Here is a 26813-nt window from a genome sequence, read left to right as displayed (position 1 = left end):
CCACACCCAGCTAATTTTTGTGTTTTTAGTAGAGACAGGGTTTCACCATGTTGGTCAGGCTGGTCTCAAACTCCTGACCTCGTGATCTGCCTGCCTCGCCTCCCAAAGTGCTGGGATTACAGTCATGAGCCACCGCACCCAGTGAATACTATACCATTTTATATAAGGGACTTCAGTATCCATGGATTTTTGGTATCCGTGGGAGTCCTGGAACCAGTCCCCCTCAGATACTGAGAGACAACTGTATTTCAGCAAAAATGAAGCAGAGAAGCTCATGGAGGTGAGGATGTAAGCAAAAGAGTGGTTATAATGTAGGATTATGCTGTATAGGCATATGTTGGTGATATTGTGGGTTTGGTTCCAGACCACAGAGGTAAAGGCAAGTATCAAAATAAAACTTTGGGAGGACGAAGCAGGCGGATCACGAGGTCAAGAGATCGATACCATCCTGGCCAACATGGTGAAACCCCATGTCTACTAAAAATACAAAAATTAGCTGGACATGGTGGCGGGCGCCTGTAGTCCCAGCTACTTGGGAGGCTGAGGCAGGAGAATAGCTTGAACCTGGGTGGTGGAGGTTGCAGTGAGCCGAGATCGTGCCACGGCACTCCAGCCTGGTGACAAAGCGAGACTCCATCTCAAAAAAAACATAAAAAATAAAAAAAAAAATAAGGTGAGCCTGTTTGGTCTTCCAGTGCATATAAAAGTTATGTTTAAAGTAGTCAATTAAGTGGGCAATGACATTATGTCTAAAAAATCTACATACCTACCTTGGGAGGTCGAGGCAGGCAGATCACCTGAGGCTAGGAGTTCAAGACCATCCTGGCTAACATGGTGAAACCCGTCTCTACTAAAAACACAAAAATTAGCCAGGCATGGTGGTACATGCCTATAATCCCAGCTACTCGGGAGGCTGAGACTGAGCCATGAAAATTGCTTGAACCTGGGAGCCAGTGAGCTGAAATCGCACCACTATACTCCAGCCTGGGCAACAGAGTGAGAGCTTGTCTCAAAAAAAAAAAAAAAAAAAAAAAAAAAGTGCAACAATGAAGTTTCCTGCATAGATTGACCCTTCCTTTCACAAAAGATTTTTCTGTAGCATGCAATGTTGTTTGGTAGCATTTTACCCACAGTAGAACATCTTTCAAAGTTGGAGGCAATCTTCTCAAACCCTGTCCCTGCTTTATCAACTAAGTTTATGTAATATCTGAAATCTTTTGTTGTCATTTCAACAATGTTCAAAGAATCTCCACCATGAGTAGATTACCATCTCCAGAAACCACTTTTCTTTGCTCAACTATAAGAAGCAACTCCTCATCAGTTCACATATGCTCACCCTCAGGCTCCACTTCTGATTCTCTTGCTATTTCCACCCCATCTGGAGTTACTTCCTCTGTTGAAGTTTTGAAGCCCTCAAAGTCATATATGAGGGTTGGAATCAACTTCTTCTAAACTCCCATTAATGTTGACATTTTGACCTCCTCCCATGAATCACAAATAGTCTTAATGGCATCTAGAGTGGTGAGTTCTTTCCGCAAGGTTTTCTATGTACTTTGCCCACATCCGTCAGAGGAATCACGATGTGTGGCAGCTATAGCCTTATGAAGTGGATTTCTTAAATAATAGACTGAAAATCAAACTTACTGCTTGATCCATGGGCTGCAAAATGGTGGTTGTGTTAATAGGCATGAAAAGAACACCAGTGTCCTTGTATATCTCCATCGCAGCTCTTGGATGACTTGTGCATTGTCAATGACCAATAATATTAAAAAAGGTATCTTTTTTTCTGAGTAGTAGTAGTGACATGGAAGAAGATGCCATCTGGGACTTTTCATAGCTAGAGAGGAGAAGTCATGGCCATTAAAGAAGGCTGTTTTATCTACATTGAAAAATCTGTTTAGTGTAGCTACCTTTATCAGTTATGTTAGCTAGATCTTCTGGATGACTTAGAACAGCTGCTACATCAGCTCTTGTTGCTTCACCTTGCACTTCTTCTTTTTTTTTTTTTTTGAGACAGAGTGTTGCTCTGTTGCCCAGTCTGCTGGAGTACAATGACGCGATCTGGGCTCACTGCAACCTTCGCCTCCTGGGTTTAAGTGATTCTGCTGCTTCAGCCTCCCGAGTAGTTGGGATTACATGTACCTGCCACCACACCAGACTAATTTTTGTATTTTTAGTAGAGATGGGGTTTCACCATGTTGGCCAGGCTGGACCTTGGACTTTTATGTTATGGAGATGCCTTCTTTCCTTAAACCTCATGAACCATCCTCCACTCTCTCAAACTTCTCTTCCACAGTGTCCTCACCTCTCTCAGACTTCACAGAATTGAAGAGAGCTTAGGGCCTTGCTCTGGATTTGGCTTTGGCTTAAGGGAATGATGTGGCTGGTTTGATCTTCTATCCAGACCATAACATGTTTTTCATATCAGCAATAAGGCTATTTTATTTTCTTATTCATGTATTCAGTGGAGTAGCACTTTTAATTTGCTTTAAGAACTTTTTCTTTGCATTCACAACTTGGCTACCTGTTTAATTCTAGAGGCCTAGCTTTTGGCCTGTCTTGGCTTTGGACAGAGGACTGATTTCATTTTTTTAAAATCCAATCATTTAATCAGCAGTTTCCATCATCAGCCTTCCCTGAGGGCTAGTGGACCTACCCTACCTCTCCCTAGCACACAGGCCAGAAACACCAGTCCTTAGCTGACTGTGGGCCTGCACAGTACATCGCTGGCAGGAAATCTCTGAAGTCTTCCAAAAGCCAGTCATTGGAGAGTGGATTGAAAATGCAATGGGAGCAGTTTGAATGTGGGACTTCCACTCCCACAAATTTTTCTCTTGAAGACCACATTTCTCAGAGGCCACTGGGGCTAAAATAATCTTGATGTCTTGGGTTTTCCTATGTCTGCATGGTTATTGGGGGCCACATAGTAAGATAGTCATGTCAAAGGGAGAAACCACCACAAGGTAATTTTGGACCTAGATCGATGCCAGACTTGAACGTGCAGGGAGAACGGAGGTTGGGATTTCAGAGCTGCACTAGAGAAGGCCCAGGGCATAGACAGGGTGTTGGTCTTGGCCTCTCATCTGTGTGAGCCTGAGAGGAGAGGGATTGTGTGACTGAGGGTGACCGAGGGTGGAAGTGAGTGTGCAGTATGCATGTCAGTGAGTGTGTGTAACAGGGTAGGGTAGGTGTCCACGACAACCTATGCGGTTGTGACGCTGTGAGTGGTATGTGAATGTGCTCCTGTGACTAGAAAGACTGGCTTTTATGCGAGTGTGGATTGTTGGGCTCTGTGTGTGTCACTGAGTTGGTTACCTGCTGGTTCCTCTACCCTCTTAACTTACAGCCATTTGTAGCTTAAAGAAATGGCCCTATCAAAGTCAAATAAAATATTAAGAGAAATCTCTGAAATAAAACATTTTATTTGGGAAAAACAGAATTGCAATTTGGGTGTAAACGTCTGAAGGTTTGCTGAAAGTCAGCTCACAAAAGGCAAATTAATAGGAGAAAAGAAAGACAAATTTATTAATGTGCTTGTTAATAACATGCATGACATTCTGGAGGCCCAGACTTGTAACCAGTGTCTGAAGGGTGGGCCAGTCTTGTGGGACTAAGCCCTCAACCTGTGGGATCTGATCCTATCTCCAGGTAGATAGTGTCTGAATTGAATTGGAGGACACCCAGCTGGTTGTCCATTGCAGAATTGATTGCTAGCTTGGTGTGTGTGGAAAAACCTCCACATGTTTGCTTATAAAAGTCTTCTGTGTTGAGTGTTGTGTAATAGCAGAGGAAAAATCATTTGTGTTTTTTTCCCACTCAGAGGGCTTTATTAGAAAGAGAAATGTTACCTATTGTTTTGACACAAAACTCATTGGCACTAGTGAAGTTTCGGGGAGCTGGCAATTTCTGGTGAGTGAGGGCGGTAGGTAAAACTAGTGTTAGCATTAGGGCAATTATTTGAGCAGCTACTAGGTAAAACTGGTCTTAAGGTTCTAGCAGTCATTTTAGTAGCTGATTTGCACGATAATCCCTGGGCAGGTGCTTGCACTATGAATGCTGTGCTTTTCTTCTCCCTAGACTCTGAACTCTGATTTAATTGGGTATGACTACTCTAGTTCATATCATCAATTCTCATAGCCCCAAGAGAGAAGTCATATTTTGAGCTCTAGCATGAAGGTTCCCAGAAATAAAGTACTCACATCAGCTTGGGATGGAAATTTTTAGAGCTGCAGGTACCTCTTAAGCCAAGTTTCTGGGAAGACATCACGGGAAGGCTCCTGGAGTTACACACCCTGGTGGAAGCTCCTCCCCTGGGGCCGTGCAGGGGCAGTATAATCTCAGAACCACACCATTCCTACAACTTTGACCCCAGGAACTGTGAACTCTGTTACAGATTTCAGCCCTCCTCCTATATCCTGGTTTTTTATTTGTTTGTTTGTTTTTGAGGTAAAATCTCACTCTGTCACCCAGGCTGTAGTACAGTAGTGCAATCATGGCCCACTGCAGCCTCAACTTCATGAACTCAGGTGTTCCTCCTATCTCAGCCTCCCAAGTAGCTGGGACTATAGGTGTGCCACCACACCCAGCTAATGTTTGTGTTTTTTGTAGAGAACGGGTCTTGTTATATTGCCTAGGCTGGTCTTGAACTCCTGGGCTCAAGTGATCCTCCTGCCTTGACCTCCTGAAGTGCTGGGATTACAAGCATGAGTCACCACACCTGGCCTATATCTTGGTTTTGTATGTGACCATACTTTTGGTTGTGATCCAGTTTTCCTCTGCTCCTGCCATTCTCCAAAAGAAACCCAAGAAGGAGGAAAGAACTGTTGCACTACAAAAATAATGAAGGTTAAGAAATATTGTTGGCCGGGCGCGGTGGCTCAAGCCTGTAATCCCAGCACTTTGGGAGGCCGAGACGGGCGGATCACGAGGTCAGGAGATCGAGACCATCCTGGCTAACACGGTGAAACCCCGTCTCTACTAAAAATACAAAAAAAAAAAACTAGCCGGGCAAGGTGGCGAGCGCCTGTAGTCCCAGCTACTTGGGAGGCTGAGGCAGGAGAATGGCGTGAACCCGGGAGGCGGAGCTTGCAGTGAGCTGAGATCCGGCCACTGCACTCCAGCCTGGGCGACAGAGCGAGACTCCGCCTCAAAAAAAAAAAAAAAAAAAAAAAAAAAAAAAAGAAATATTGTTGATGCCTAAAAAGCAATATTCATGTTGGTTGCTTTCCTTTTGGTTCACAAAAATTTTTATTTTGATGTAAGAACATTGGATTTTTTTTGCCTGAAGTGAACTAAGTAGAGAGTATCTTAGGCCTTCCTTCCCCAGGTGATGACAGAGTTCACTGAGACAACTACACAATGGTTTTTATGTTCTCTCTCTTCTCTAAGAAATATTCACATATTCTATTTTTTATTTATTTTTTATTTTTTTGAGACGGAGTCTCGCTCTGTCGCCCAGGCTGGAGTGCAGTGGCCGGATCTCAGCTCACTGCAAGCTCCGCCTCCCGGGTTTACGCCATTCTCTCGCCTCAGCCTCCCGAGTCGCTGGGACTACAGGCGCCTGCCACCTCGCCCGGCTAATTTTTTGTATTTTTTTAGTAGAGACTGGGTTTCACCGTGTTAGCCAGGATGGTCTCGATCTCCTGACCTCGTGATCCGCCCGTCTCGGCCTCCCAAAGTGCTGGGATTACAGGCTTGAGCCACCGCGCCCGGCCAATATTCACATATTCAATTGGCAGATCATTCAAACCATGCAGTTGGGCTGTATTTCAGAAGGAGATTAGTGGGCTTTTATGGAATCATACACCAGAGATCTTAGATATTCTTTCTCCAGAGGACTAAGAGTCAACAATTGCAGAGTCATCTGCTTGGTGGTATTTTTGGAAGCAGAACTGTAATTTGGTATTTGAGGATACAGGTCTGTGTCTACAAGTGGAGAATATGTTCAGATGATCTCTAATAAATAATTGTTAGTACTGGTCAGGGGTATTTGTGGGCTGGCAGCCTGAGTTTTTCAGACACGTTGTTGCGTGGATTTTGAGAGACAGTGTGGTATGATATTGAAGAGAATGGGCTCTGGGTATCCCAAATTTGGTTTGAATCTCAGGTCTGCCATTTCCTATCTGTATGAGCATAGGCAGTGTGTTCACTCAGGCTCCGAGTTCTACAGCTCTCAGACACATATTATAATAGTATCTACTTCATAGGAATGTAATGAGAATAAAAATGTAAATCCCATGACAATAGACCCTGGAACATAAGGAGTGCTAAACAAATATTAAGTTAGGCCAACAGATTGCCTGAACTCAGGAGTTTGAGATCAGCCTGACCAACATGGTGAAACCCTGTCTCTACTAAAAATACAAAAAAGTAGCCAGGCATGGTGGTGTGTGCCTGTAGTCCCAGCTACTTGGGAGGCTGAGATAGGAGGATCACTTGAGTTCGCAAGGTCAAGGCTGCAGTGAGATGTGAGCACCCCACTGCAATGCAGCCTGGATGATGGAAGTGAGACCCCGACTCAAAAAACAATTATGTTAGGTTCGATCAGACATTTGGCAAGGATTGTATCCAAAATGATATTTGGATTGTATGTTTTGTGAAGATGTCTACATTCACATTTGAGAATCTACTATGTGCAAAACTCTTTTCTGCTTTTTATAATAAAATATAATAAAATAATGCTAATTTCATTTATCTGAATTATGTTCATTCACAGAAAAAATTTGAATTATACTGATGATACAACTAAAGGCTATCCAAGAAATGGTAGGTGTTACTTATTTCAATCATATTGTTTTTCTATTTCAGGACTAAAGTTCACAGTTTCCTCAATGAGTAGAAAGATTCTTCTTTATAATTTCATTTTAATAAATATCTTAGGTATTATTGGTGCTCTGTTTCTAGATAAGAAGTATATCAGCTTTGTGGCAGAAGAATCTAGTAACCTAAAGAATGAAGTAATGAGAAAGTTAAAATTACCCATGCCCTTTCCCCTCCTCCACTTGTACCAGGATAAATTACTAATTATATTTTGGGGTAGGTTTTTCCAATTTTTATCTGTAAGCATATGTTTTTGGTTTTGTTTTTGCAAAATAAAATCACCTTACTTGATCATATGATTTCCAACCTTAGTTTGAAAAGGAATCCATGGGTTTCATTATCCCTGTGTGCGTGTAAGAAGGAGAAGGAGGGCCTGTGGTAACTTATTTTGGCACCTTTGTTGAAAATCAGGTGGAAATAAGTGTATACATTTATTTCTGTGTTCTTTATTCTGCCTTGTCTATGTGTCTGTTTTTGTTCTAGTAACATGCTGTTTTGGTTATTATAGCTTTGTAGTATATTTTGAAGTCAGATAATATGATGTCACTACCTTTGTTCTTTTTGTTCAAAATTTCTTTGGCTATTCAGGGTCTTTTGTGGTCTCATATGAATTTTAGAATTGTTTTTTCTATTTCTGTGAAGAATGTCATTGGTAATTTGATAGGGATTGCATTGAATCTGTAGATCACTTTGGGTATCATGGACATTTTAACAATGTTAATTCTTCCAATTCCTGAAAATGTGATCTCTTTCCATTTATTTGTGGCCTCTTCAATTTCTTTCATCAAAGCTTTATAGATTTTATTGTACTGATCTTTCACCTCCTTTGTTATTCCCGGGCATCTTAAAAAAATAAAAAAAAAAAAAAACTTATATAACAATTGTGAATGGGATTGCTTTTCTGATTTCTTTTTCAGATAGTTTATTAATGGCATATAAAAAGGATACTGATTTTTTTTTTTTTTTTTTTTGGTGAGATTTTTGAGATGGAGTTTTGCTTTTGTTGCCCAGGCAAGAGTGCGATGGCACAATCTCGGCTCACTGCAACCTCCACCTCCTGGGTTCTCAGCGTCCTGAGTAGCTGGGACTACAGGCACACACCACCATGCCCGGCTAATTTTGTATTTTCAGTAGAGATGGGGTTTCACAATGTTGACCAGGCTGGTCTCAAACTCCTGGCCTCAGGTGATCCACCCGCCTCGGCCTCCCAAAGTGCTGGGATTACAGGCGTGAGCCACCGCACCTGGCCATGCTACTGATTTTTATATGTTGATTTTGTATCCTGCAGCTTTAGTGTGTTTGTTAGCTATAACAGTTTTTGGTGGAGTCTTTAGGACTTTCTATATGTAAGTTCATGTTGTCTACAGGCAGGGACAGGGACAGTTTGATTTCCTCCATTGCAATTTGGATTTTATTTCTTTTCTTTTTTTTTTTGAGATGGAGTCTTGCTCTGTCGCCCAGGCTGGAGTGCAGTGGCGTGATCTCGGCTCACTGCAAGCTCTGCCTCCCGGGTTCATACCATTCTCCTGCCTCAGCCTCCTGAGTAGCTGGGACTACAAGGCGTCCGCCACCATGCCCGGCTAATTTTTTGTAGTTTTTTAGTAGAGATGGGGTTTCACTGTGTTAGCCAGGATGGTCTCGATCTCCTGACCTCGTGATCTGCCCACCTCGGCCTCCCAAAGTGCTGGGACTGCAGGCGTGAGCCACCGCGCCCAGCCGTCTTTTATTTCTTTCTCTTGCGTAATTGCTCTGGCTGGGACTTCCAGTACTATGCTGAATAAAAGTGGTGAAAGTGGGCATCCTTGTCTTGTTCCAGATCTTAGAGCAAAGCTTTCAGCTTTTTCCCATTCAGTATGATGTTAGCTGTGAGTTTGTCATATATGGATTTTTGTCATATACATGTGTTGAGGTATGTTCTTTCTATATGTAGTTTGTTGAAAAGGGCCCATAATCTCCTTCTCACTTGAAAAACCTGAATATTTTTACCTTTTAGAAACATAGATTTATCAGTTAAAATTAATTACCAGGAAAAGAAATGATCAACTAAAATAGCATTTTGGGATTCAGTTTTTAAAAAGAGTTCAGCTGGGCTTATGCCTGTAATCTCAGCACTTTGGGAGACTGAGGCGGGCAGATCACAAGGTCAGGAGTTTGAGACCAACCTGGCCAACATGGTGAAACCCTGTCTCTGCTAAAAATACAAACAAACAAACAAAAAATTAACCAGACGTGGTGGCAGGTGCCTGTAATTCCAGCTACTCAGGAGGCTGAGGCAGGAGAATCACTTGAACCAGGGAAGCGGAGGTTGCAGTGAGCCGAGACCACATCACTGCACTCCAGCCTGGGTGACAGAGCGAGACTCAGTCTCAAAAATAAAATAAAATAAAATAAAAGTTAGATTCAGTTTCATTTCACAGAACATAGAAATAATCTCTGATGTCCAAGTGCTTCCAAGTACCTATTGTACGAAATTTAGATCTATTGTACCTAGTGTATTGGAAACATTGTCTACACAATAGATACTCGGAATAGATACTAGCCAAAACATGAGATAGATAGTAAAAGTTAGGAAGAGTCACAGAAATCACCATGTTGTACTGAAGAACAGAATTTAGGCTGCTGTTAAATTCTTAATTTGGCAGTTTATCAGATCATATTCTCTGAACAGCTTTAGGTTACTGAAATGTTTTTTCTCTAGCTGCTGGGGGCAAAGGAAGGGCACATTTTCTCCTTAGGTATTTGAGAATCATTTTTGCTAATATTGTTTATTGAGGAGAATTGTGCACTTAAAGCCAGCCTTCAACAGTTTTTAGTTAGCCACATAAGAATTCAGGCCAGAGAAACGTTAATTTTTTTCACATGAGAAAATGGAATTAGTAGGCCGGGTGCGGTGGCTCATGCCTGTAATCCCAACACTTTGGGAGGCCAAGGTGGGCGGATCATCTGAGGTTAGGAGTTCAAGTCCAGCCTAACCAATATGATGAAACTCCATCTCTACTAAAAATATAAAAATTAGCCGAGTGTGGTAGCATGTGCCTATAATCCCAACTATTTGGGGGGTTGAGACAGGAGAATTGCTTGAACTCGGAGGCAGAGATTGCAGTGAGCTGAGAGCTATACATCTGACAGAGGACTCCATTGCACTCCAGCCTGGGCAACAAGGCAAAACTCCGTCTCACAAAAAAAAAAAAAGTGGAATTAGTAGCATTATGTTTCTTTGAAAGCAGTACATTTAGGAATTTGTAAAGTTCTTCATCTCTGATAATAAAAGCCAACTTACATTAAGCAATTGTTTTATTAAATATTTTATGTGGATTTTACTTCATCTTCAGACTATTTTATATGCTAAATGACATTCTCTCCCAATTAACCAATGACACTTTAAGACACATTTTATTAAGTTTCAGAGCTTAAATCTGAAAATCATATCCCAAAAGACTAACAAAAAGACTTGAAGTTTGTATTACTTACTTCAAGAGACCATCTCTTAAATATTACCTTTTTTTTTTTTTTTTTTTTTTTGAGACAGAGGCTTGCTCTATCGCCAGACTGAAGTGCAGTGGCATAGTCTGGCTCACTGCAACCTCTGCCTCCTGAGTTCAAGTGATTCCCCTCCCTCAGCCTCCTGAGGTCCATTATATCATTCTTATGTCTTTGCATCCTCATAGCTTAGCTCCCACTCATAAATGAGAACATGTAATGTTTGGTTTTCCATTCCTGAGTTACTTCACTTAGAATAATGGTCTCAACTCCATTCAGATTATATCCAATGCCATTATTTCATTCCTTTTTACGGCCAAGTAGTATTCCATAGTGTATATACATGTGTACACGCACCACATTTTCTTTATCCACTTGTTGATAGACATTTAGGCTGGTTCCATATTTTTGCAATTGTGAATTGTGCTGCTATAAACGTGTGTGCAAATGTCTTTTTCATATAATTACTTCTGGCTGGGTACAGTGGCTCACACCTGTAATCCCAGCATTTTGGGAGGCTGAGGCTGGCAGATCACTTAAGGCCAAGAGTTTGAGACCAGCCTGGCCAACATGGTGAGACCCCTGTCTCTATTGTTCAAAAAATAATAATACAAGAATTTCATGTAATGTCTTCTTTTTCTCTGGGTAGATACCCATTAGTGGGATTGCTGAATCAAATGGTAGTTCTACTTTTAGTTCTTTAAGGAATCTTCATACTGTTTTTCACAGTAGTTGTACTAGTTTTCGTTCCCACCAGTAGTGTAGAAGTGTTCTCTCTTCACCACAACCATGGCAACGTCAATTATCTTTTGATTTTTTAAAATTATGATCATTCTTAGAGGAGTAAGGTGGTATCACATTGTGATTTTTATTGGCATTTTCCTGATCACTGATAATATTGAGTGTTTTTTCATATTTTTGAATGTGTTTTTTGAATGTGTTTTTGAATGTTTTTGAATGTGTTTTGAGTGTTTTTTTGGCCATTTGTATATTTTCTTTTGAGAATTGCCTATTCATGTCCTTAGCCTACTTTTTGATGGGATTATTTTTTTTCTTGCTGATTTGTTTGAGTTCCGTGTAGATTCTGGATGTTAGTCCTCTGTCAGATGTATAGTTTGTGAATACTTTTTCCTACTCTGTGAGTTGTTTGTTTACTCTGCTGATTATTTCTTTTGCTATGTAGAAGCTTTTTAGTTTAATTAAGTCCCATCTATTTATCTTTGCTTGTGTTGCATTTGCTTTTGGGTTCTTGGTCATGAACTCTTTGCCTAAGCCAATGTCTAGAAGAGTTTTTCCAATGTTATCTTCTAGAATTTTTATGGTTTCAGGTCTTAGATTTAAGTCTTTGATCCATCTTGAGTTGATTTTTGTCTAAAGTGAGAGATGAAGCTCCAGTTTCATTCTTCTATACGTGGCTTGCCAATTATCCCAGCACCATTTGTTGAATAATGTGTCCTTTCCCCACTTTATGTTTTGGTTTACTTTGTCGAAGATCAGTTGGCTATAAGTATTTGGCTTTCTGGGTTCTCTATTCTGTTCCATTGGTCTACATGCCTGTTTTTATACCGCTACCATGCTGTTTTGGTAATGATTGCCTTGTAGTATAGTTTGAAGTCAGGGAATGTTAAGTCTCCAGATTTGTTCTTTTTGCTTAGTCTTGCTTTGACTATGCAGGCTCTTTTTTTTGTTCCATATGCATTTTAGGATTGTTTTTTCTAGTTCTGTGAAGAATGATGATGGTATTTGATGGGAATTGCATTGAATTTATGGATTGCTTTTGACAGTATGGTCATTTTCGCAATATTGAATTCTACCCATCCATGAGCGTGGGATGTGCTTCCATCTGTTTGTGTCATCTATGATTTATTTTAGCAGTGTTTTGTAGTTTTCCTTGTAGAGATCTTTCACCTCCTTGATTAGGTATATTCCTAAGTTTTTTGTTTTCTGGGTTTTTTTTGTTTTGTTTTTGCAGCTGTTGTAAAAGAGGTTGAGTTCTTGATTTGATTCTCAGCTTAGTCGATGTTGGTATATAGCAATGCTACTGATTTGTGTACATTAATTTTGTATCTTGAAACTTTACGGAATTTATTTATCACATCTAGAGGCTTTTTGGATGAGTCTTTAGGGTTTTCTAGGTATATGATTATATCATCAGCGAACAGCAAGTTTGACTTCCTTTTTACCAATTTGGATGCCCTTTATTTCTTTCTCTTGTCTGATTGCTGTGGCTAGGACTAGTCACTACTTTAAAATGCCAATAATTCAGCAAGGACCATAAGTTGTAAATAGGAATGGGTAAGTCAGTGTATAGTGAAGACCACTAGAGAGATTCAGGTGATGTGCCTTGGGAATTCATGTGGAGGTGGCATTGATTAGATTCTGGTCATCATTGTAACTAAGTCCATGGAATATATATGGAAGTTAGTGAATGTATTCTGTAAGCTTTTACTGTCTAATTTTTTCTTCAAGTGATGTTAGATAAAAAGTGAAACTAGGCCAGGCATGGTAGCTCATGTCTGTAATCCCAACAGTTTGGGAGGCCTAGGAGTGAGGATCTCTTGAGCCCAGCAGTTTGAGACCAGCCTAGCTAACACAGTAAGACCCTGTCTCTTAAAAAAATGTTTTTAATTAACTAGGCATGGTGGTACACACCTTTAGTCCCAGCCAGTCAAGAGACTGAGGCAGTAGGATTACTTGAACCCAGAAGCTTGAGTTTGCAGTGAGCTATGATCACATCACTGTACTCCAACCTGGATGACAGAGCAAGACGCCTTGCCCCTTTAAAAAATAAAAAAGAGAGAGAGTTTAGCGTTACTCTGGATGACATTGTGGCTAAGTAGCAAAACAAACCCAACTTTTATCACACACATTTGTGTGTGTGTGTGTGTGTACACATGTATTTTTTAAGTTAATGCATGAACAATGTTAAAATGATTATGAAATATATTCAAAAAAGAAAATCGAGATAGCAACTAAAAGAAAAGTAATGGTAACATATGATCATGTTGTAATGTAACAGAATAAATAAATTACCAGACTTTCTCAATATATTGATATCCTATAGCCTGTGTCTCAATGCTTGTCTGTCTTCTTAATGATTCAATGATATTGTACATTCTGTTTTTTCATCTTATTTTTCTTTTGACAGTATATCTGAAACTTTTTTATTTTATTAAATATGTTTCTCTACTTAGCATCTGATAGCTTCTTGGTATTCTATTACGTGTATATTTTGTATTTAGCAAGGCAGTGTGTACTCAACATAGAACCAGGCCTAAGCATTTCCTTCTGTGCTGTGTTCTCTCTCATATTTTGACCAATTTCAACTGATTCTGATGCCATAGACGAGGTTCTAGTTTGAGGCCAGGCACGATGGCACATGCCTGTAATCTGAATAGTTTGGGAGGCCAACGCAGGTGAATCACCAAGACCAGCCCCGCCAACATAGTGAAACCCCGTCTCTACTAAAAATACAAAAAAAATTAGCTAGGTGTGGTGGTGCACACCTGTAGCCCCAGCTACTTGGGTGGCTGAGGCAGGAGAATCGCTTGAACCTTGGAGGCAGAGGTTGCAGTAAACTGAGATCTCACCACTGCACTCCAGCCTGGGCAACAGAGCGAGCCTCCATCTCAGAAAAAAAAAAAAAAAAAAAAAGCTTCTAGTTTGAACAGTGAGTCCTCTCTCAGCCTTGGAAGGTGGGAATGAAGGCAAGTGAATCTTCTCATGGAGAAACTGAGCAGCCAGATCTCAAGTCTAGATCAGCCTTCCCAAATTGGAGGCTTGTCCAGAAAACATCTTGTTATCTTGTCTGGATCTGGCTTTAATGAGCCAGTGACTTACTCTAAAACTACCTTTGTATAGCTATGTTTCCTGGGGTGTGAAGGAGTGCTTAGATTGATTGTCTGTTTTTCCTTAAGTTATGTGTTCAGTTATGAGGGATTAATTTGGAAGGAGAAATAGAGGAGGAGAAAGATTTTATTAAATTAAGTCATATTGGGAACACTAACATCTCTTTTCTTCTCTCAGCTCTGGATTCTCTGGAGTTTGAATGTTTCCAGTATTGGAACCCCACCGAGTAGGACTGATCAGGTCTTACAGTTCTAAAACCATGACCTGTGTAAGTTGATTAATTCTGTTTCCTTGCAATATCATGATCATAGGTTATGTGGATTTTTTCATTAACCTAAGGCTTCCTATTTAAGAAGACCTCCTTCAGTTATCTGTCCCCACTTTCTTCTAATACAGTGAATAGTGATAGCAAATAACTCAATTTTCTCCCTATGAGTATTTTCTGTCCACTTTTATATTGATTGTCAAATGTATTTAATACTCATGTGCTTATTCTTCAACCAAAGTCTATGATAGAGCAGTAAAGGAGTGAAGTCTCAACAGAGAACTATTTGAGCTTCCTTTATAGGTCCTTAGTTTGGTGAATTAGAGATGTTGGTCCTATTTGGGTACCAAGGTAGGCTTTGACATTCTCCACAGACCTGAGTTTTCTAGGCAGATAAGATGGGATTTGGTTATCAATTGATCTGTCTTAGTATGCCATGAGATCTCATATTCTTTGAGAATTTTAGAATTGTTGGAGATATACCACGGATCTTGCCAAGGAATTACTGAGAGACAAGTTTTTATTTTGTGGTTGAATGTGTTCTGCTGAACTTGGGTGACATCTTTTTGATTATGAGTCATCCTGTATCAGTATCCATTCTGGAACAAGAAAAGTATTAAATGATGAAAAATGGTGATGAATGAGAATATTATCCTAAGGAGTAAATATGCTGATTTCCAGAACTGGGGAAGACCTTTGAAGTTTTGTCCAACAAAGTATATGAAGGTAGGCTAGCCACGGTGGTTCATACCTGTAATGCCAGCACTTTGGGAGGCCAAGGTGGGAGGCTCGCTTGAGGCCAGGAGTTTGAGACCCCTTACAAAAAAAGTGAGACCCCCATCTCTACAAAAAAAGTACAAAATCAGCTGGGCCTATAGTCCCAGTTACTCAGGAGGCTATGACAGGAGGATTGCTTGAGCTTGGGAGGTCAAGGCTGCAGTGAGCTGGGATTGTGTCCCTCCACTCCAGCGTGGGCAACAGAGTGAGCCTGTTTCAAAAAAAAAAAAAAAAAAAGATTTAAAAAATGTACATGAAGGTAAAAGATGGATTAACAATGGAGTAAGTCTGAAATATTCATAATAAAATTGTGGAACAGTCAATAAAAAATGTATTTGTCAAAATAAAGAAAAATGCTTATTATGTGCTCTGACATAATATAACTTGAGGCTTGTGGAAATGTCTCAATGTTCTGCAAAAGTTTAAAAAAAAAAAAAATGGAAATTGGCCAGGTGCAGTGGCTCATACCTGTAATCCCAACACTTTGGGAGGCTGAGGCAGGCAGATTGCTTGAGCCCAGGAGTTTGAGACCAGCCTGGGCAACATGATAAAATCTGTCTCTACAAAAAATACAAAAATTAACTGGGCGGGTCTTGCCTACCTGTAGTCCCAACTACTAGAAAGGCTGAGATGGGAGAATCACCTGGGCATGGGAGGTCAAGGATGCAATGAGCCATGTTTGAGTCACTGCACTCCAGCCTAAGCAAGATTAAGACCCCGTCTCAAAAAAAATAAATAAATAGAACAAAACAATAAAATATGAAGATTATTAAATTTGACAAGGACATCTCATTTTTCTAACTTAAAGGAAAAATAGTTTAGAAACTCATGTTTATTGAGAATTTACGTATCACACGACTAGCCGACTATGTAGTTGTGTCTTTAATACTTTATTGAATTTGGCCGGGCGCGGTGGCTCAAGCCTGTAATCCCAGCACTTTGGGAGGCCGAGACGGGCGGATCACGAGGTCAGGAGATCGAGACCATCCTGGCTAACACGGTGAAACCCCGTCTCTACTAAAAACTACAAAAAACTAGCCGGGCGAGGTGGCGTTGCCTGTAGTCCCAGCTACCCGGGAGGCTGAGGCAGGAGAATGGCGTGAACCCGGGAGGCGGAGCTTGCAGTGAGCTGAGATCCGGCCACAGCATTCCAGCCTGGGTGACAGAGCGAGACTCTGTCTCAAAAAAAAAAAAAAAAACTTTATTGAATTTTATTTTATCCATTCCTCAGCAGGTCTGAATTATTGTGGTAGCCTTCCACATGCAGAAAAGTTTGTCTGTGGCAATAGGATCCTTTAGGAATATGTAGACACATTGCTTTAGTCTGCTGCCAGTCATTAACCACATATGCTATATCACTCCTTTTCTCCAGTGTGCTCTTTTAATATCCTGTCTTTCCATCTTTAAAATGTTTTTTAAATTATGTAATGAATGGGTTTGCAGTTTCAGGAATTAGTGACATTCAGGGATGTGGCCATAGACTTCTCTCAGCAGGAGTGGGAATACCTGGACCCTAATCAGAGGGACTTATACAGGGATGTGATGTTGGAGAACTACAGAAACCTGGTCTCACTGGGTAAGTTTATTTGCCTCAAGTAATTTAAAATGTGATCTGTGATATGTTACCTTTCAATGCAGTGAATTTCGAGGCTGTATTTTACACAGTTGAAGTTCTTCTTCCTGTTCTTAGAGGAAGATTTCAGCTCTGCCTGTTTGACAATGGCTGTGCCACCAAACACCATCATTTTCTTCATCCTTTAGAGATAGTCACATATTCTCCTGCCCTTTATGATTGCCTCCTTTCCTTAATATCCAAGGGGCTGGGTTAAAATTGTATATTATTATTATAAAATTATATATTATTAGTCGATGAATAACCATTGTCCAGGAATCCTGGTTTCCCATTGTGTATATTTTCAGAATTCCTATAGATATGCTGTGTCATCATCTGATCCACCTGCAGGGACAACAGATGCAGATTCATGATTTACTCTGAGTATAAGCAGAACCCCTGTGACTTATATAGTGCTGGATTAGATGAACAATATTTGTTGAAAACTGAAGAGTCCACATTTCATTTCCTGTAGCCAATTTGTATGATTTATTGTTGAAAGTTATAATTCATGAACTTTGCATTGAGTTTGAATGAAGATTTTATATATCAGTCGGGATGCTTTTTTTTATCTCATACAGAAATAATAAGATAATCATAATTGGTACAACTGTGGTCAATATGTCCCCAGCTACTCTTCAGAAGGGAGGAGGAATATATGTATATTTATATATATATATAAATAACTTTATATATATTATATATGTATAAAATAACATATATATAAAATAACTTAATCCTCAAATAACTGTGTGTTAGTATTATTGTTATTATCTTATTTATTTATTTATTTTGAGACTGGGTCTTGCTCTGTCACCCAGGCTGGAGTGCAGTGGTGCAATCATAGCTCACTGTAGCCTTGACCTCCTGGGCTCAAGTGATCCTCCCGTCTCAGCCTCCTGAGAAGCTGGGACTATAGATGCACCACCCTGCCTGACTAATTTTTTTTTTTTGTAGAGGTGAGGTCTCGCTGTGTTGCCCAGGTTGGTCTCAAACTCCTGGTCTCAGTGATTGTCCCACCTCGACCTTCCAAAATGCTGGGATTATAGGCGTGAGCCACTGCGCCTAGCCAATAGTAGTATTATTATGCCCAGTTTATTTGCCAAATTGGAATAATGAGTTGAAGTCACATGGCCAAAGTCACAAGGTTGGTAGATTTAAGAGGAATAATTTGTGCCCCAGCCTCTGGCTCTAGAGAACTTCACAGCTACTTTGGAGTAGTAATATTTGGAAATAGACATTTTATAAGGTCACAGGTTAAACTTTCTCCTAAGAGACCAAGTGTGTATGAGTTTACATTAAAATAAGGTTTTATTGTACCTGCTTCATTTCTTCAGTCATCTCACCCCTCTTTTATTTGAAGTCCTTAGTTCATTGTAAATTTAACCAAAGCTCAAAGGTTTCTGTTACTTCTGTTTTTATCTTTATACCATGTGGCATTTCTTTTCTTATAAGGAGGACATTCCATTTCTAAACCAGTTGTGGTGGACTTACTGGAGCGAGGAAAAGAGCCCTGGATGATTTTGAGGGAAGAAACACAGTTCACAGGTAAGGAAGGCAGGGGACACCATCAGGGCCAGCCGCAGCCCATGTGGTAAGAGAAAGGAGACACTTTTGTGTCACTTTGTTTGTGAAGCCCTCCTCCAAGGCACCCAGACTTGTGGAGCAAAGGCCTCCAACCTGGTGGGGAATAAAGATCTCAGCATAAGCTATAGAAGAAGCTTCAACTTTACCCCATTTACCAACCACCTTATTTCCTTTCTATTTCAAACCCATTTTCAGTGATGGGTGCTTTCTTTTCTCCTTTCTTTTCTTTTTTTTTTTTTTTTCCCAAGACAGAGTCTTGCTCTGTCACCAAGGCCGGAGTACAGTGGCTTGATCTCCACTCACTGCAACCTCCGCCTCCTGGGTTCAAGCGATTCTCCTGCCTCAGCCTCCCGAGTAGCTGGGATTACAGACGTGTGCCACCACCCCCAGCTAATTTTTGTATTTTTAGTAGAGACAGGGTTTCACCACGTTGGCCAGGCTGGTCTCGAACTCCTGACCTCATGATCCGCTCGCCTCAGCCTCCCAAAGTGCTGGGATCATAGGTATGAGCCACTACACCCAGCCTCTTTTTTCTTGAGTGCAATATTTTACCTGTGTTTTGGACTCAGCTGTTTTTCCAGCTCCCCTTTTGCACACACACAGACAACACACATATCAATGTAGTGATCATGAGCAAGACATGTAAGGTCCTTGTCCTCATGGAAATTTACATTGTACTAAAGAACACATAAAAATAAACAGGTAGGCTGGGCACAGTGGCTCACACCTGTAATCCCAACACTTTGGGAGGCCGAGGCAGGTGGATCACGAGGTCAGGAGTTCAAGACCAGCCTGGCTGGTCTTCAATGGTGAAACCCCGTCTCTACCAAAAATACAAAAATTAGCCAGGCATGGTGGCAGGTGCCTGTAATCCCAGCTACTCAGGAGGCTGAGGCAGGAGAATTGCTTGAACCTGGGCGGCAGAGGTTGCAGTGAGCCGAGATTGCGCCTTTGCACTGCAGCCTGGGTAACAGAGTGAGACTCTGTCTCAAAAATAAAATAAAATGAACAGGCAAACAAATACTATTAGACAGTGGAATAAGCAATGGTAGAAAGTAAGCAGAGATTAGGCCGTTTTGGATGAGATGGCCTGGGACAGCTTCTTTGGGGTGGTAGTATTTGGAAAGAGACATGGTATAAGGTCACGGGCCATGTGTTTATCTGGGGAAGAATATTCCAAGTTGAAGAATGAGCTTGGAAAGCTAAGGAGATGACTGGGGCAGTAGAGGGTAGGAGTGTGGAGAGTCAAGGGAGGAGAATGGAGAGAGCTATGTGAGTTTGAGGAGCACCAAAGTAGACCAGAATAGAGATCCTAAGAGGAGAGTGACAAGAAATGAGGTCACACTGTTAGGAGGAGTCAGATCATATGAGGTATTGTTGAATTTGAATTGTTGTGAATACAAAGGATTAGAAACAATGATGTTGGCCGGGCGCGGTGGCTCAAGCCTGTAATCCCAGCACTTTGGGAGGCCGAGACGGGCGGATCACGAGGTCAGGAGATCGAGACCATCCTGGCTTACACAGTGAAACCCCGTCTCTACTAAAAAATACAAAAAAAAAAAAAAAAAAAAAAAACTAGCCGGGCGAGGTGGCGGGCGCCTGTAGTCCCAGCTACTCGGGAGGCTGAGGCAGGAGAATGGCATAAACCCGGGAGGCGGAGCTTGCAGTGAGCTGAGATTCAGCCACTGCACTCCAGCCTGGGCGACAGAGCAAGACTCCGTCTCAAAAGAAAAAAAAAGAAAGACACAATGATGTAATTGTTCTCAAGGCATTTTTGAAATCATCAGACAGATTCAGAGAACAACGTATAACAAATGCGTAGCTTACTGAGTCTTATAAGTTAAACAATTATGTCACTACAGCTGGGTCAGGAGTTAAAACTTTAAAACATTTTTTTATTTTAATATAATTTTAGAGTTACAGAAAGGTTATAATAATGACATACAAGATTCTTTTATACCCTCCAAGCACTATTTCTAAACAAGGAGATAGTTTCTAGTTAATTCTGAAGTCCTCCACATGTCTCCAACTAGTCACAATCTTCTTCCTCCTGCTAAGTATAACCACTGTTCTGATTTTAATGGTAATAAGTTCCTTCCTTTTATTCTTTCTCCAATTTCAAGTCTTTTTAAGTTTTCACAAGTCTCTAAGTTTTGTCTTCATCTTTCTTTGTGTTCCTAACTCCTTATTTGCTGAAGAAACATCTTCCATTCTAGATTTTGCTGATGCCATCCCTGAGATTTGCTTAAATATGTTCTCTGACCCCTCTATATCCTCTAATTAAGTAGAGGGATCAAGAGGCTTATGTATCTGAGTCCAGAGCTCACACTGCTCACTGCACAACAACCAGTAAGTCAAGAGACAAGGTGTTAGGGCGAGGAATTTTACTTCAGAGAGCCAGCAAACAGAGAAGATGGCAGACTAATGTCCTAAAGAACCATCTTAAAAGGCATGAATCTCATGCCGTTTTTTATGTTGGGCAAAGGGGAACAAGGAGGAGGTTGAGGTCAGAAGGTGACTGGCGACTACAGATATCTGGGCGTCAGCAGGGGTCTGAGAAGGTTGCACAACGTAGTCCTCGGTCAGGTCACAATGCTCCTGTAAATTTTTTTTTTTTTTTTTTGAGACGGAGTCTCGCTCTGTTGCCCAGGCTGGAGCACAGTGGCGCGATCTCGGCTCACTGCAAGCTCCGCCTCCCGGGTTCCCGCCATTCTCCTGCCTCAGCCTCCCGAGTAGCTGGGACTACAGGCACCCGCCACCACGCCTGGCTAGTTTTTTGTATTTTTTAGTAGAGACGGGGTTTCACCGTGTTAGCCAGGATGGTCTCAATCTCCTAACCTCGTGATCCGCCCATCTCGGCCTCCCAAAGTGCTGGGATTACAGGCTTGAACCACCGCGCCCGGCCGCTCCTGTAAATCTTTAACATAATGTTGTTACTTGTATGTACACCCTCCCTGTCTCCTTGGGAATTATTAATAGTTTTGGAAAGGGATTATTATCCTTGCTTTAAAGTTATACTATAAACTAAATCCTCCCATTGTTAACTTGGCCAGCGTGCGGGAATGAGCAAACGCCATTAGCTTGTGAGGTTAGAAGTAAGGTGGAGTCAGCTATGCCAGATTTATCTCACTGTTACACTTAATCGATTTTGATTCAATTTATTTTATTTATTTTTTTGCAAGACAACTTCCTGGGCAGTATTGTATGCATCATATGTTGGCATTTTTCCTGCTCCCCTCACACCAGAGAGAACTGGGCTTACGGTTTACTGTGTTAAAGGAAAACGCCACCTCTAAAGAGCTTTATTTAGTGTCTCAGGGGCGGAAGGGCAAGGATGGCTTTTACTGAGAATTAAAAGTGTGGTTTAAGGCTGATCTTCATGCGGGGACTTGATTAGGATTAGGTAAAGATGACGATACCACAGTGGAGAATTAGTGGAAACAGCTAGGTTAGAATTTTGAGGTTGGGAATTGAAAATTTTCTAGAGTACAAACTGTTGATGTTTGCCATTTAGGAGTTAATGGATCGCTGGGCTGGGCGTGGTGGCTCACGCCTGTAATCCCACCACTTTAGGAGGCCAAGGCAGGTGGATCACGAGGTCAGGAGATCGAGACCATCCTGACGAACACTGTGAAACCTCATCTCTACTAAAAATACAAAAAAATTAGCCGGACATGGTGGCGGGCGCCTGTAGTCCCAGCTACTGGGAAGGCTGAGGCAGGAGAATGGCACGAACCCGAGAGGTGGAGCTTGCAGTGAGGCGAGATCACGCCACTGCACTCCAGCCTGGGCGACAGAGTGAGACTCCGTCTCAAAAAAAAAAAAAAAAAAAATTGATGTATCTTTCAGGAATTTCCAGTAATGAACAATGAAGCCATTTGCCTGCGCAAGAAACTTCCAGAGCAGTAAAATTGTGCTGAGGAAAACAGTGGGATAGTGACATCATGTTTATGTAGATAGTAAGCTACCTGTGGGGGGATTGGTAGGTCCACTTCTCTGTTTCAAGGCTGAGTGTGGGAGTGAATGGTTTAGGTTCTCAGCATAAACTTTCTGGTTGTCTCTCTTTCTGTGATTTTTAGCAAGCATTTATGCTCAGTACCTGGATGTATTAATTCATCAGACATTCCAAGACGGCCATATTCTAATTCTAACATTTATTTTTTGTTTATTATGTACAAATATAAACAATTTTTTACGTCACCTACTATTTGGTAACTACTGATACCATTCGTAAAATAGATCAATGTTTGGTCTTTTTCTTTCTCTTTTCTTTTGTTTTTTGTTTTGAGATGGAGTTTCACTCTTGTCACCCAGGTTGAAGTGCAATGGCACGATCTTGGCTCACTGCAACCCCCACCTCCTGGGTACAAGCCATTCTCCTGCCTCAGGCTCCCAAGTAGCTGTGATTACAGACACGTGCCACCATGCCCGGCTAATGTTTTTATTTTTAGTAGAGATGGGGTTTCACCATGTTGGCCAGGCTGGTCTCAAACTCCGGACTTCAGATGATCCACCCAACTCGGCTTCCCAAAGTGTTAGGATTACAGGCATGTGCCACCATGCCTGGCCCCTAGGATCCTTCTTATGTGACTAAATAGTTTTTGTTTTAGTTTTAGGGTTTTTTTTTTTTTTTTTTTTTTTTTTTTTGAGACAGAGTTTTGCTCTTGTTGCCCAGGCTGGAGTGCAGTGGCGCAATCTTAGCTCATCACAATCTCAGCCCACCGCAACCTCTGCCTCCCAGGTTCAAGCGATTCTCCTGCCTCAGCTTCCTGAGTAGCTGGGATTACAGGCATGTGCCACCACGCCTGGCTAATTTTGTGTTTTTAGTAAACACGGGGTTTTACCATGTTGGTCAGGCTGGTCTTGAACTCCCAACCTCAGGTGATCCGCCCACCTCAGCCTCCCGAAGTGCTGGGATTACAGGCATGAGCCACCGCACCCAGCCTTAGACAGTTATTTTATTGCCAGTTTTTTCCCATCTAATATGACAAAGTGTTCCAGACTTATCTTGTACATTTCCTATACCAAGCTTTTAGCCATAAGTTTGTGAACTGTTGGGTTCTTTTAGTGGGAAATGGTATTTCAAGGCCACAGTCTAGCCGCTAGAAGTGCCCATTTTTCTGGGTTGAAGATTGTTATAGCTTTTTAACTAGCTAAAGATAGAAAAATCCGTAAGTGGCCAGGCATGGTGGCTCACGCCTGTAATCCCAGCACTTTGGGAGGCCTAGGTGGATGGATCACCTGAGGTCAGGAGTTCAAGACCAGCCTGGCCAACATGGTGAAAAGCCATCTCTACTGCAAATACAAAAATTAGCCGGGCGTTGGGGCAGGTGCCTGTAATTCAAGCTACTGGGGAGGCTGAGGCAGGAATATCACTTGAGTCCAGGAGGCAGAGGTTGCAGCGAGCAGAGATCATGCCACTGCACTCCAGCCTGGGCGACAGGAGCGAAAATCTGTCTCAAAAAAAAAAAAAAAAAAAAAAAAAAAAAAAAAAAATCTGTAAGTATACATATGTGTGTTACATATTTACATAAAAATAAATTACCAATTACCTAATGAGTTTATATGGCAACTTCCTGGCCAAACTTAGAACTAAATGGTGTTTAATTGAAATTTTCTGTCTTTGATCTGTATGTCTTTTGCTCAGTACCAATTTTCCAATACTCCAGTGATGATAAAATTAAAATACCATGCAAGTATTCATTTCCTTTATTCTTTTTTTGTTTTTCTTTTTGAGACAGAGTTTCACTCTGGTTGCCCCGGCTGGAGTGCAGTGGTGCAATCTCGACTTACTGCAACCTCCACCTCCCGGGTTCAAGCGATTCTCCTGCCTCAGCCTCCAGAGTAGCTGGGATTACAGGCATGCGCTGCCACACCCGGCTAATTTTGTATTTTTAGTAGAAACGGGGTTTCTCCATGTTGGTCAGGCTGGTCTCAAACTCCCAACCTCAGGTGATCCACCCACCTTGGCCTCCCAAAGTTCTGGGATTACAGGCATGAGACACCATGCCCAGCCATTTCCTTTATTCTTTATGACACGTGAAACATTCTCAGAACATTAATAACAGCTTTACTACCAACATGATTACTGAAAACAGTTATTTTTTTTGGTATGTCCAGTCTCCTCCCAATTTTTAGTTTTACTGTAATCATATTTTTAAATATATAGTCATTGCATCATATACTTCCTCCCTTATGACTGATATTTACTCTTTTTTTTGAGACAGTCTCACTCTGTCGCCCAGGCTGGAGTGCAGTGGCCCGCTCTTGGCTCACTGCAACCTCCGCCTTCTAGTTTCAAGTGATCTTCCTGCCTCAGCCTACCAAATAGCTAGGATTACAAGTGTGCGCCACCATGCCTGGCTAATTTTTGTATTTTACAAAATACAAAGGCTGGTCTTGAACTCCTGACTTCAAGTGATCTGCCTGCCACAGCCTCCCAGAGTGCTGGGATTACAGTTGTGAGCCACAGTGCCCGGCCCTGATATTTACTCTTAACCTAAATACACATCTTTAAGTTTGTAGTTGTTGCTGTATTTAGTGCTCAGCACCCTGTGGTGTGGCTGCAGTGATTCATGCACATGAGACTCAGCCTTCCAGGAGCTCTCTTTTCCACAGGTCAAGTGCTAGGAGGTAAGATCCTAGGTAAGTGCTAGGAGCTCAAGTGCTAGGAGGTAAGATCCACACAGCGAGTGTGGGACCTCCCCTGACTTAAGAAGACTGGCTTGGTCGGGCGTGGTGACTCACGCCTGTAATCTCAGCACTTTGGGAGGCTGAGGCGGGCAGATCGCTTGAGGTCAGGAGTTCAAGAGCAGCCTGGCCAACATGGTGAAACCCCATCTCTACCAAAAATATAAAAAATTAGCCAGGCATGGTGGCACACGCCTGTAATCCCAGCTACTCGAGAGGCTGAGGCAGGACAATCTCTTGAACTAGGGAGTCAGAGGTTGCAGTGAGCTGAGATCGCGCCACTGCACTCCAGCCTGGGTGACAGAACGAGATTCTGTCTCAAAAAAAAAAAAAAAAAATTACCGGCTCCATAGATTGGTACAATATCTGGTGTGAGGATTCTCTAGGCATAGCTTCCAGGGTCTTTCAAGGGCATGAACCCTTTTAAAAAGAAATGTTGTGGTCAAATAAACCCCATATATGGTGTTCTCTTTATCTAGCCCCTAGTCCACAATCTCAGGTGCAACTTGCCTATCAGGGTCATTGTTACCATAAATAATGAAACTTAATTAACATAGTCAACACATTCTGTTTTTAGGGAAGCAGAGTTAGAGAGTTAGCCTAAGAGTACATCCTTATGCGAATGGGATTCCCATTCTGTTTAATGTTTAATAACAGAACATTAAAAAATGTTTTGTTAACCCTTTGCCCACATTACCCTAGTGATTTCACAATACTCTAAGAATATTATCAAATATACAGTCCACATTCAAATTTCTCCCAACTATCCCAATAATGTCCTTTTATAAATTTTAAAATCTAGGATCGGCCAGGCGCGGTGGCTCAAGCCTGTAATCCCAGCACTTTGGGAGGCCGAGGCGGGCGGATCACGAGGTCAGGAGATCGAGACCATCCTGGCTAACACGGTGAAACCCCGTCTCTACTAAAAAAATACAAAAAACTAGCTGGGCGAGGTGGCGGGTGCCTGTAGTCCCAGCTACTCGGGAGGCTGAGGCAGGAGAATGGCGTAAACCCGGGAGGTGGAGTTTGCAGTGAGCTGAGATCTGGCCACTGCACTCCAGCCTGGGTGACAGAGAGAGACTCCTTCTCAAAAAAAAAAAAAAAAAAAAAAATCTAGGATCAACTCAAGGAACATCTGTCATACTTACTCACCAAATCTATTTATTATCCTTTAATTCAGAGCATCTTCCTTCATGAAATTGACATCTTTGCAAAGTCCAGTCCACTTGATTTCTTTTTAGAATGTCCTACAATCTGCAATGTTTTGTCACTTCCTTATGATTAAATTCAAGCCAAACATATTTTGAAAAATTGCCCCCAGGTGATGTTCTGTTCCTCTCATTTTATCACATAAGGAGACTATGATAGTTTGTTCCGCTGGCAGTGCTAATATGGTAATTTGGTGGAATAAGAATTTGTGCCTTAGGCAATGCTAATATGATATAACTTGTTTGAGATGCTTTCCATAATTGTATCTGTCCGGGCCAAGGAAACTTCTTTTTCACCCTCTGAAGGTTCACTGAAAATCACTGACAAAAGGCAGATTGAGGAGAAAAGGCATACGAATTGATCTAATCATACATTTTCATGACACAGGAGCCTTTAGAAAGAAGATCCAAAGATTCAGGGGAAATTACCTATTTTTATGCTTAGATTTAACAAAGTATGGACTGCTATGTAGAAACAGGATTGGACTAAAAGGATGTGATCTAATGCTAATAGTCTGAGTAGGGA

The 26813-nt window shown here is 41.5% G+C and overlaps 1 protein-coding gene across 2 annotated transcripts in view; it reads left to right on the top strand.

The window, feature by feature from the left end:
* The window catches only part of ZNF573 (zinc finger protein 573), a 47510-nt gene that overhangs the window by 3383 nt on the left and 17314 nt on the right, over nucleotides 1-26813 (top strand). For both annotated transcript variants that reach the window (XM_030913738.1, XM_030913739.1), the window contains 4 exons: nucleotides 6716-6765; nucleotides 14326-14416; nucleotides 16634-16766; nucleotides 18258-18350. In XM_030913738.1, coding sequence (XP_030769598.1) covers nucleotides 14348-14416; nucleotides 16634-16766; nucleotides 18258-18350 — 295 coding nt within the window. In that variant the 5' untranslated portion in view covers nucleotides 6716-6765; nucleotides 14326-14347. The remainder of the gene's footprint in view (nucleotides 1-6715; nucleotides 6766-14325; nucleotides 14417-16633; nucleotides 16767-18257; nucleotides 18351-26813) is intronic.

The sequence above is a fragment of the Rhinopithecus roxellana genome, chromosome 12 (assembly GCF_007565055.1).
Source record: "Rhinopithecus roxellana isolate Shanxi Qingling chromosome 12, ASM756505v1, whole genome shotgun sequence".
Classification (NCBI taxonomy): Eukaryota; Metazoa; Chordata; class Mammalia; order Primates; family Cercopithecidae; genus Rhinopithecus; species Rhinopithecus roxellana.
Note: the sequence above shows the minus strand (reverse complement) of the source record. Positions and strands in the feature narration are given on the sequence as shown.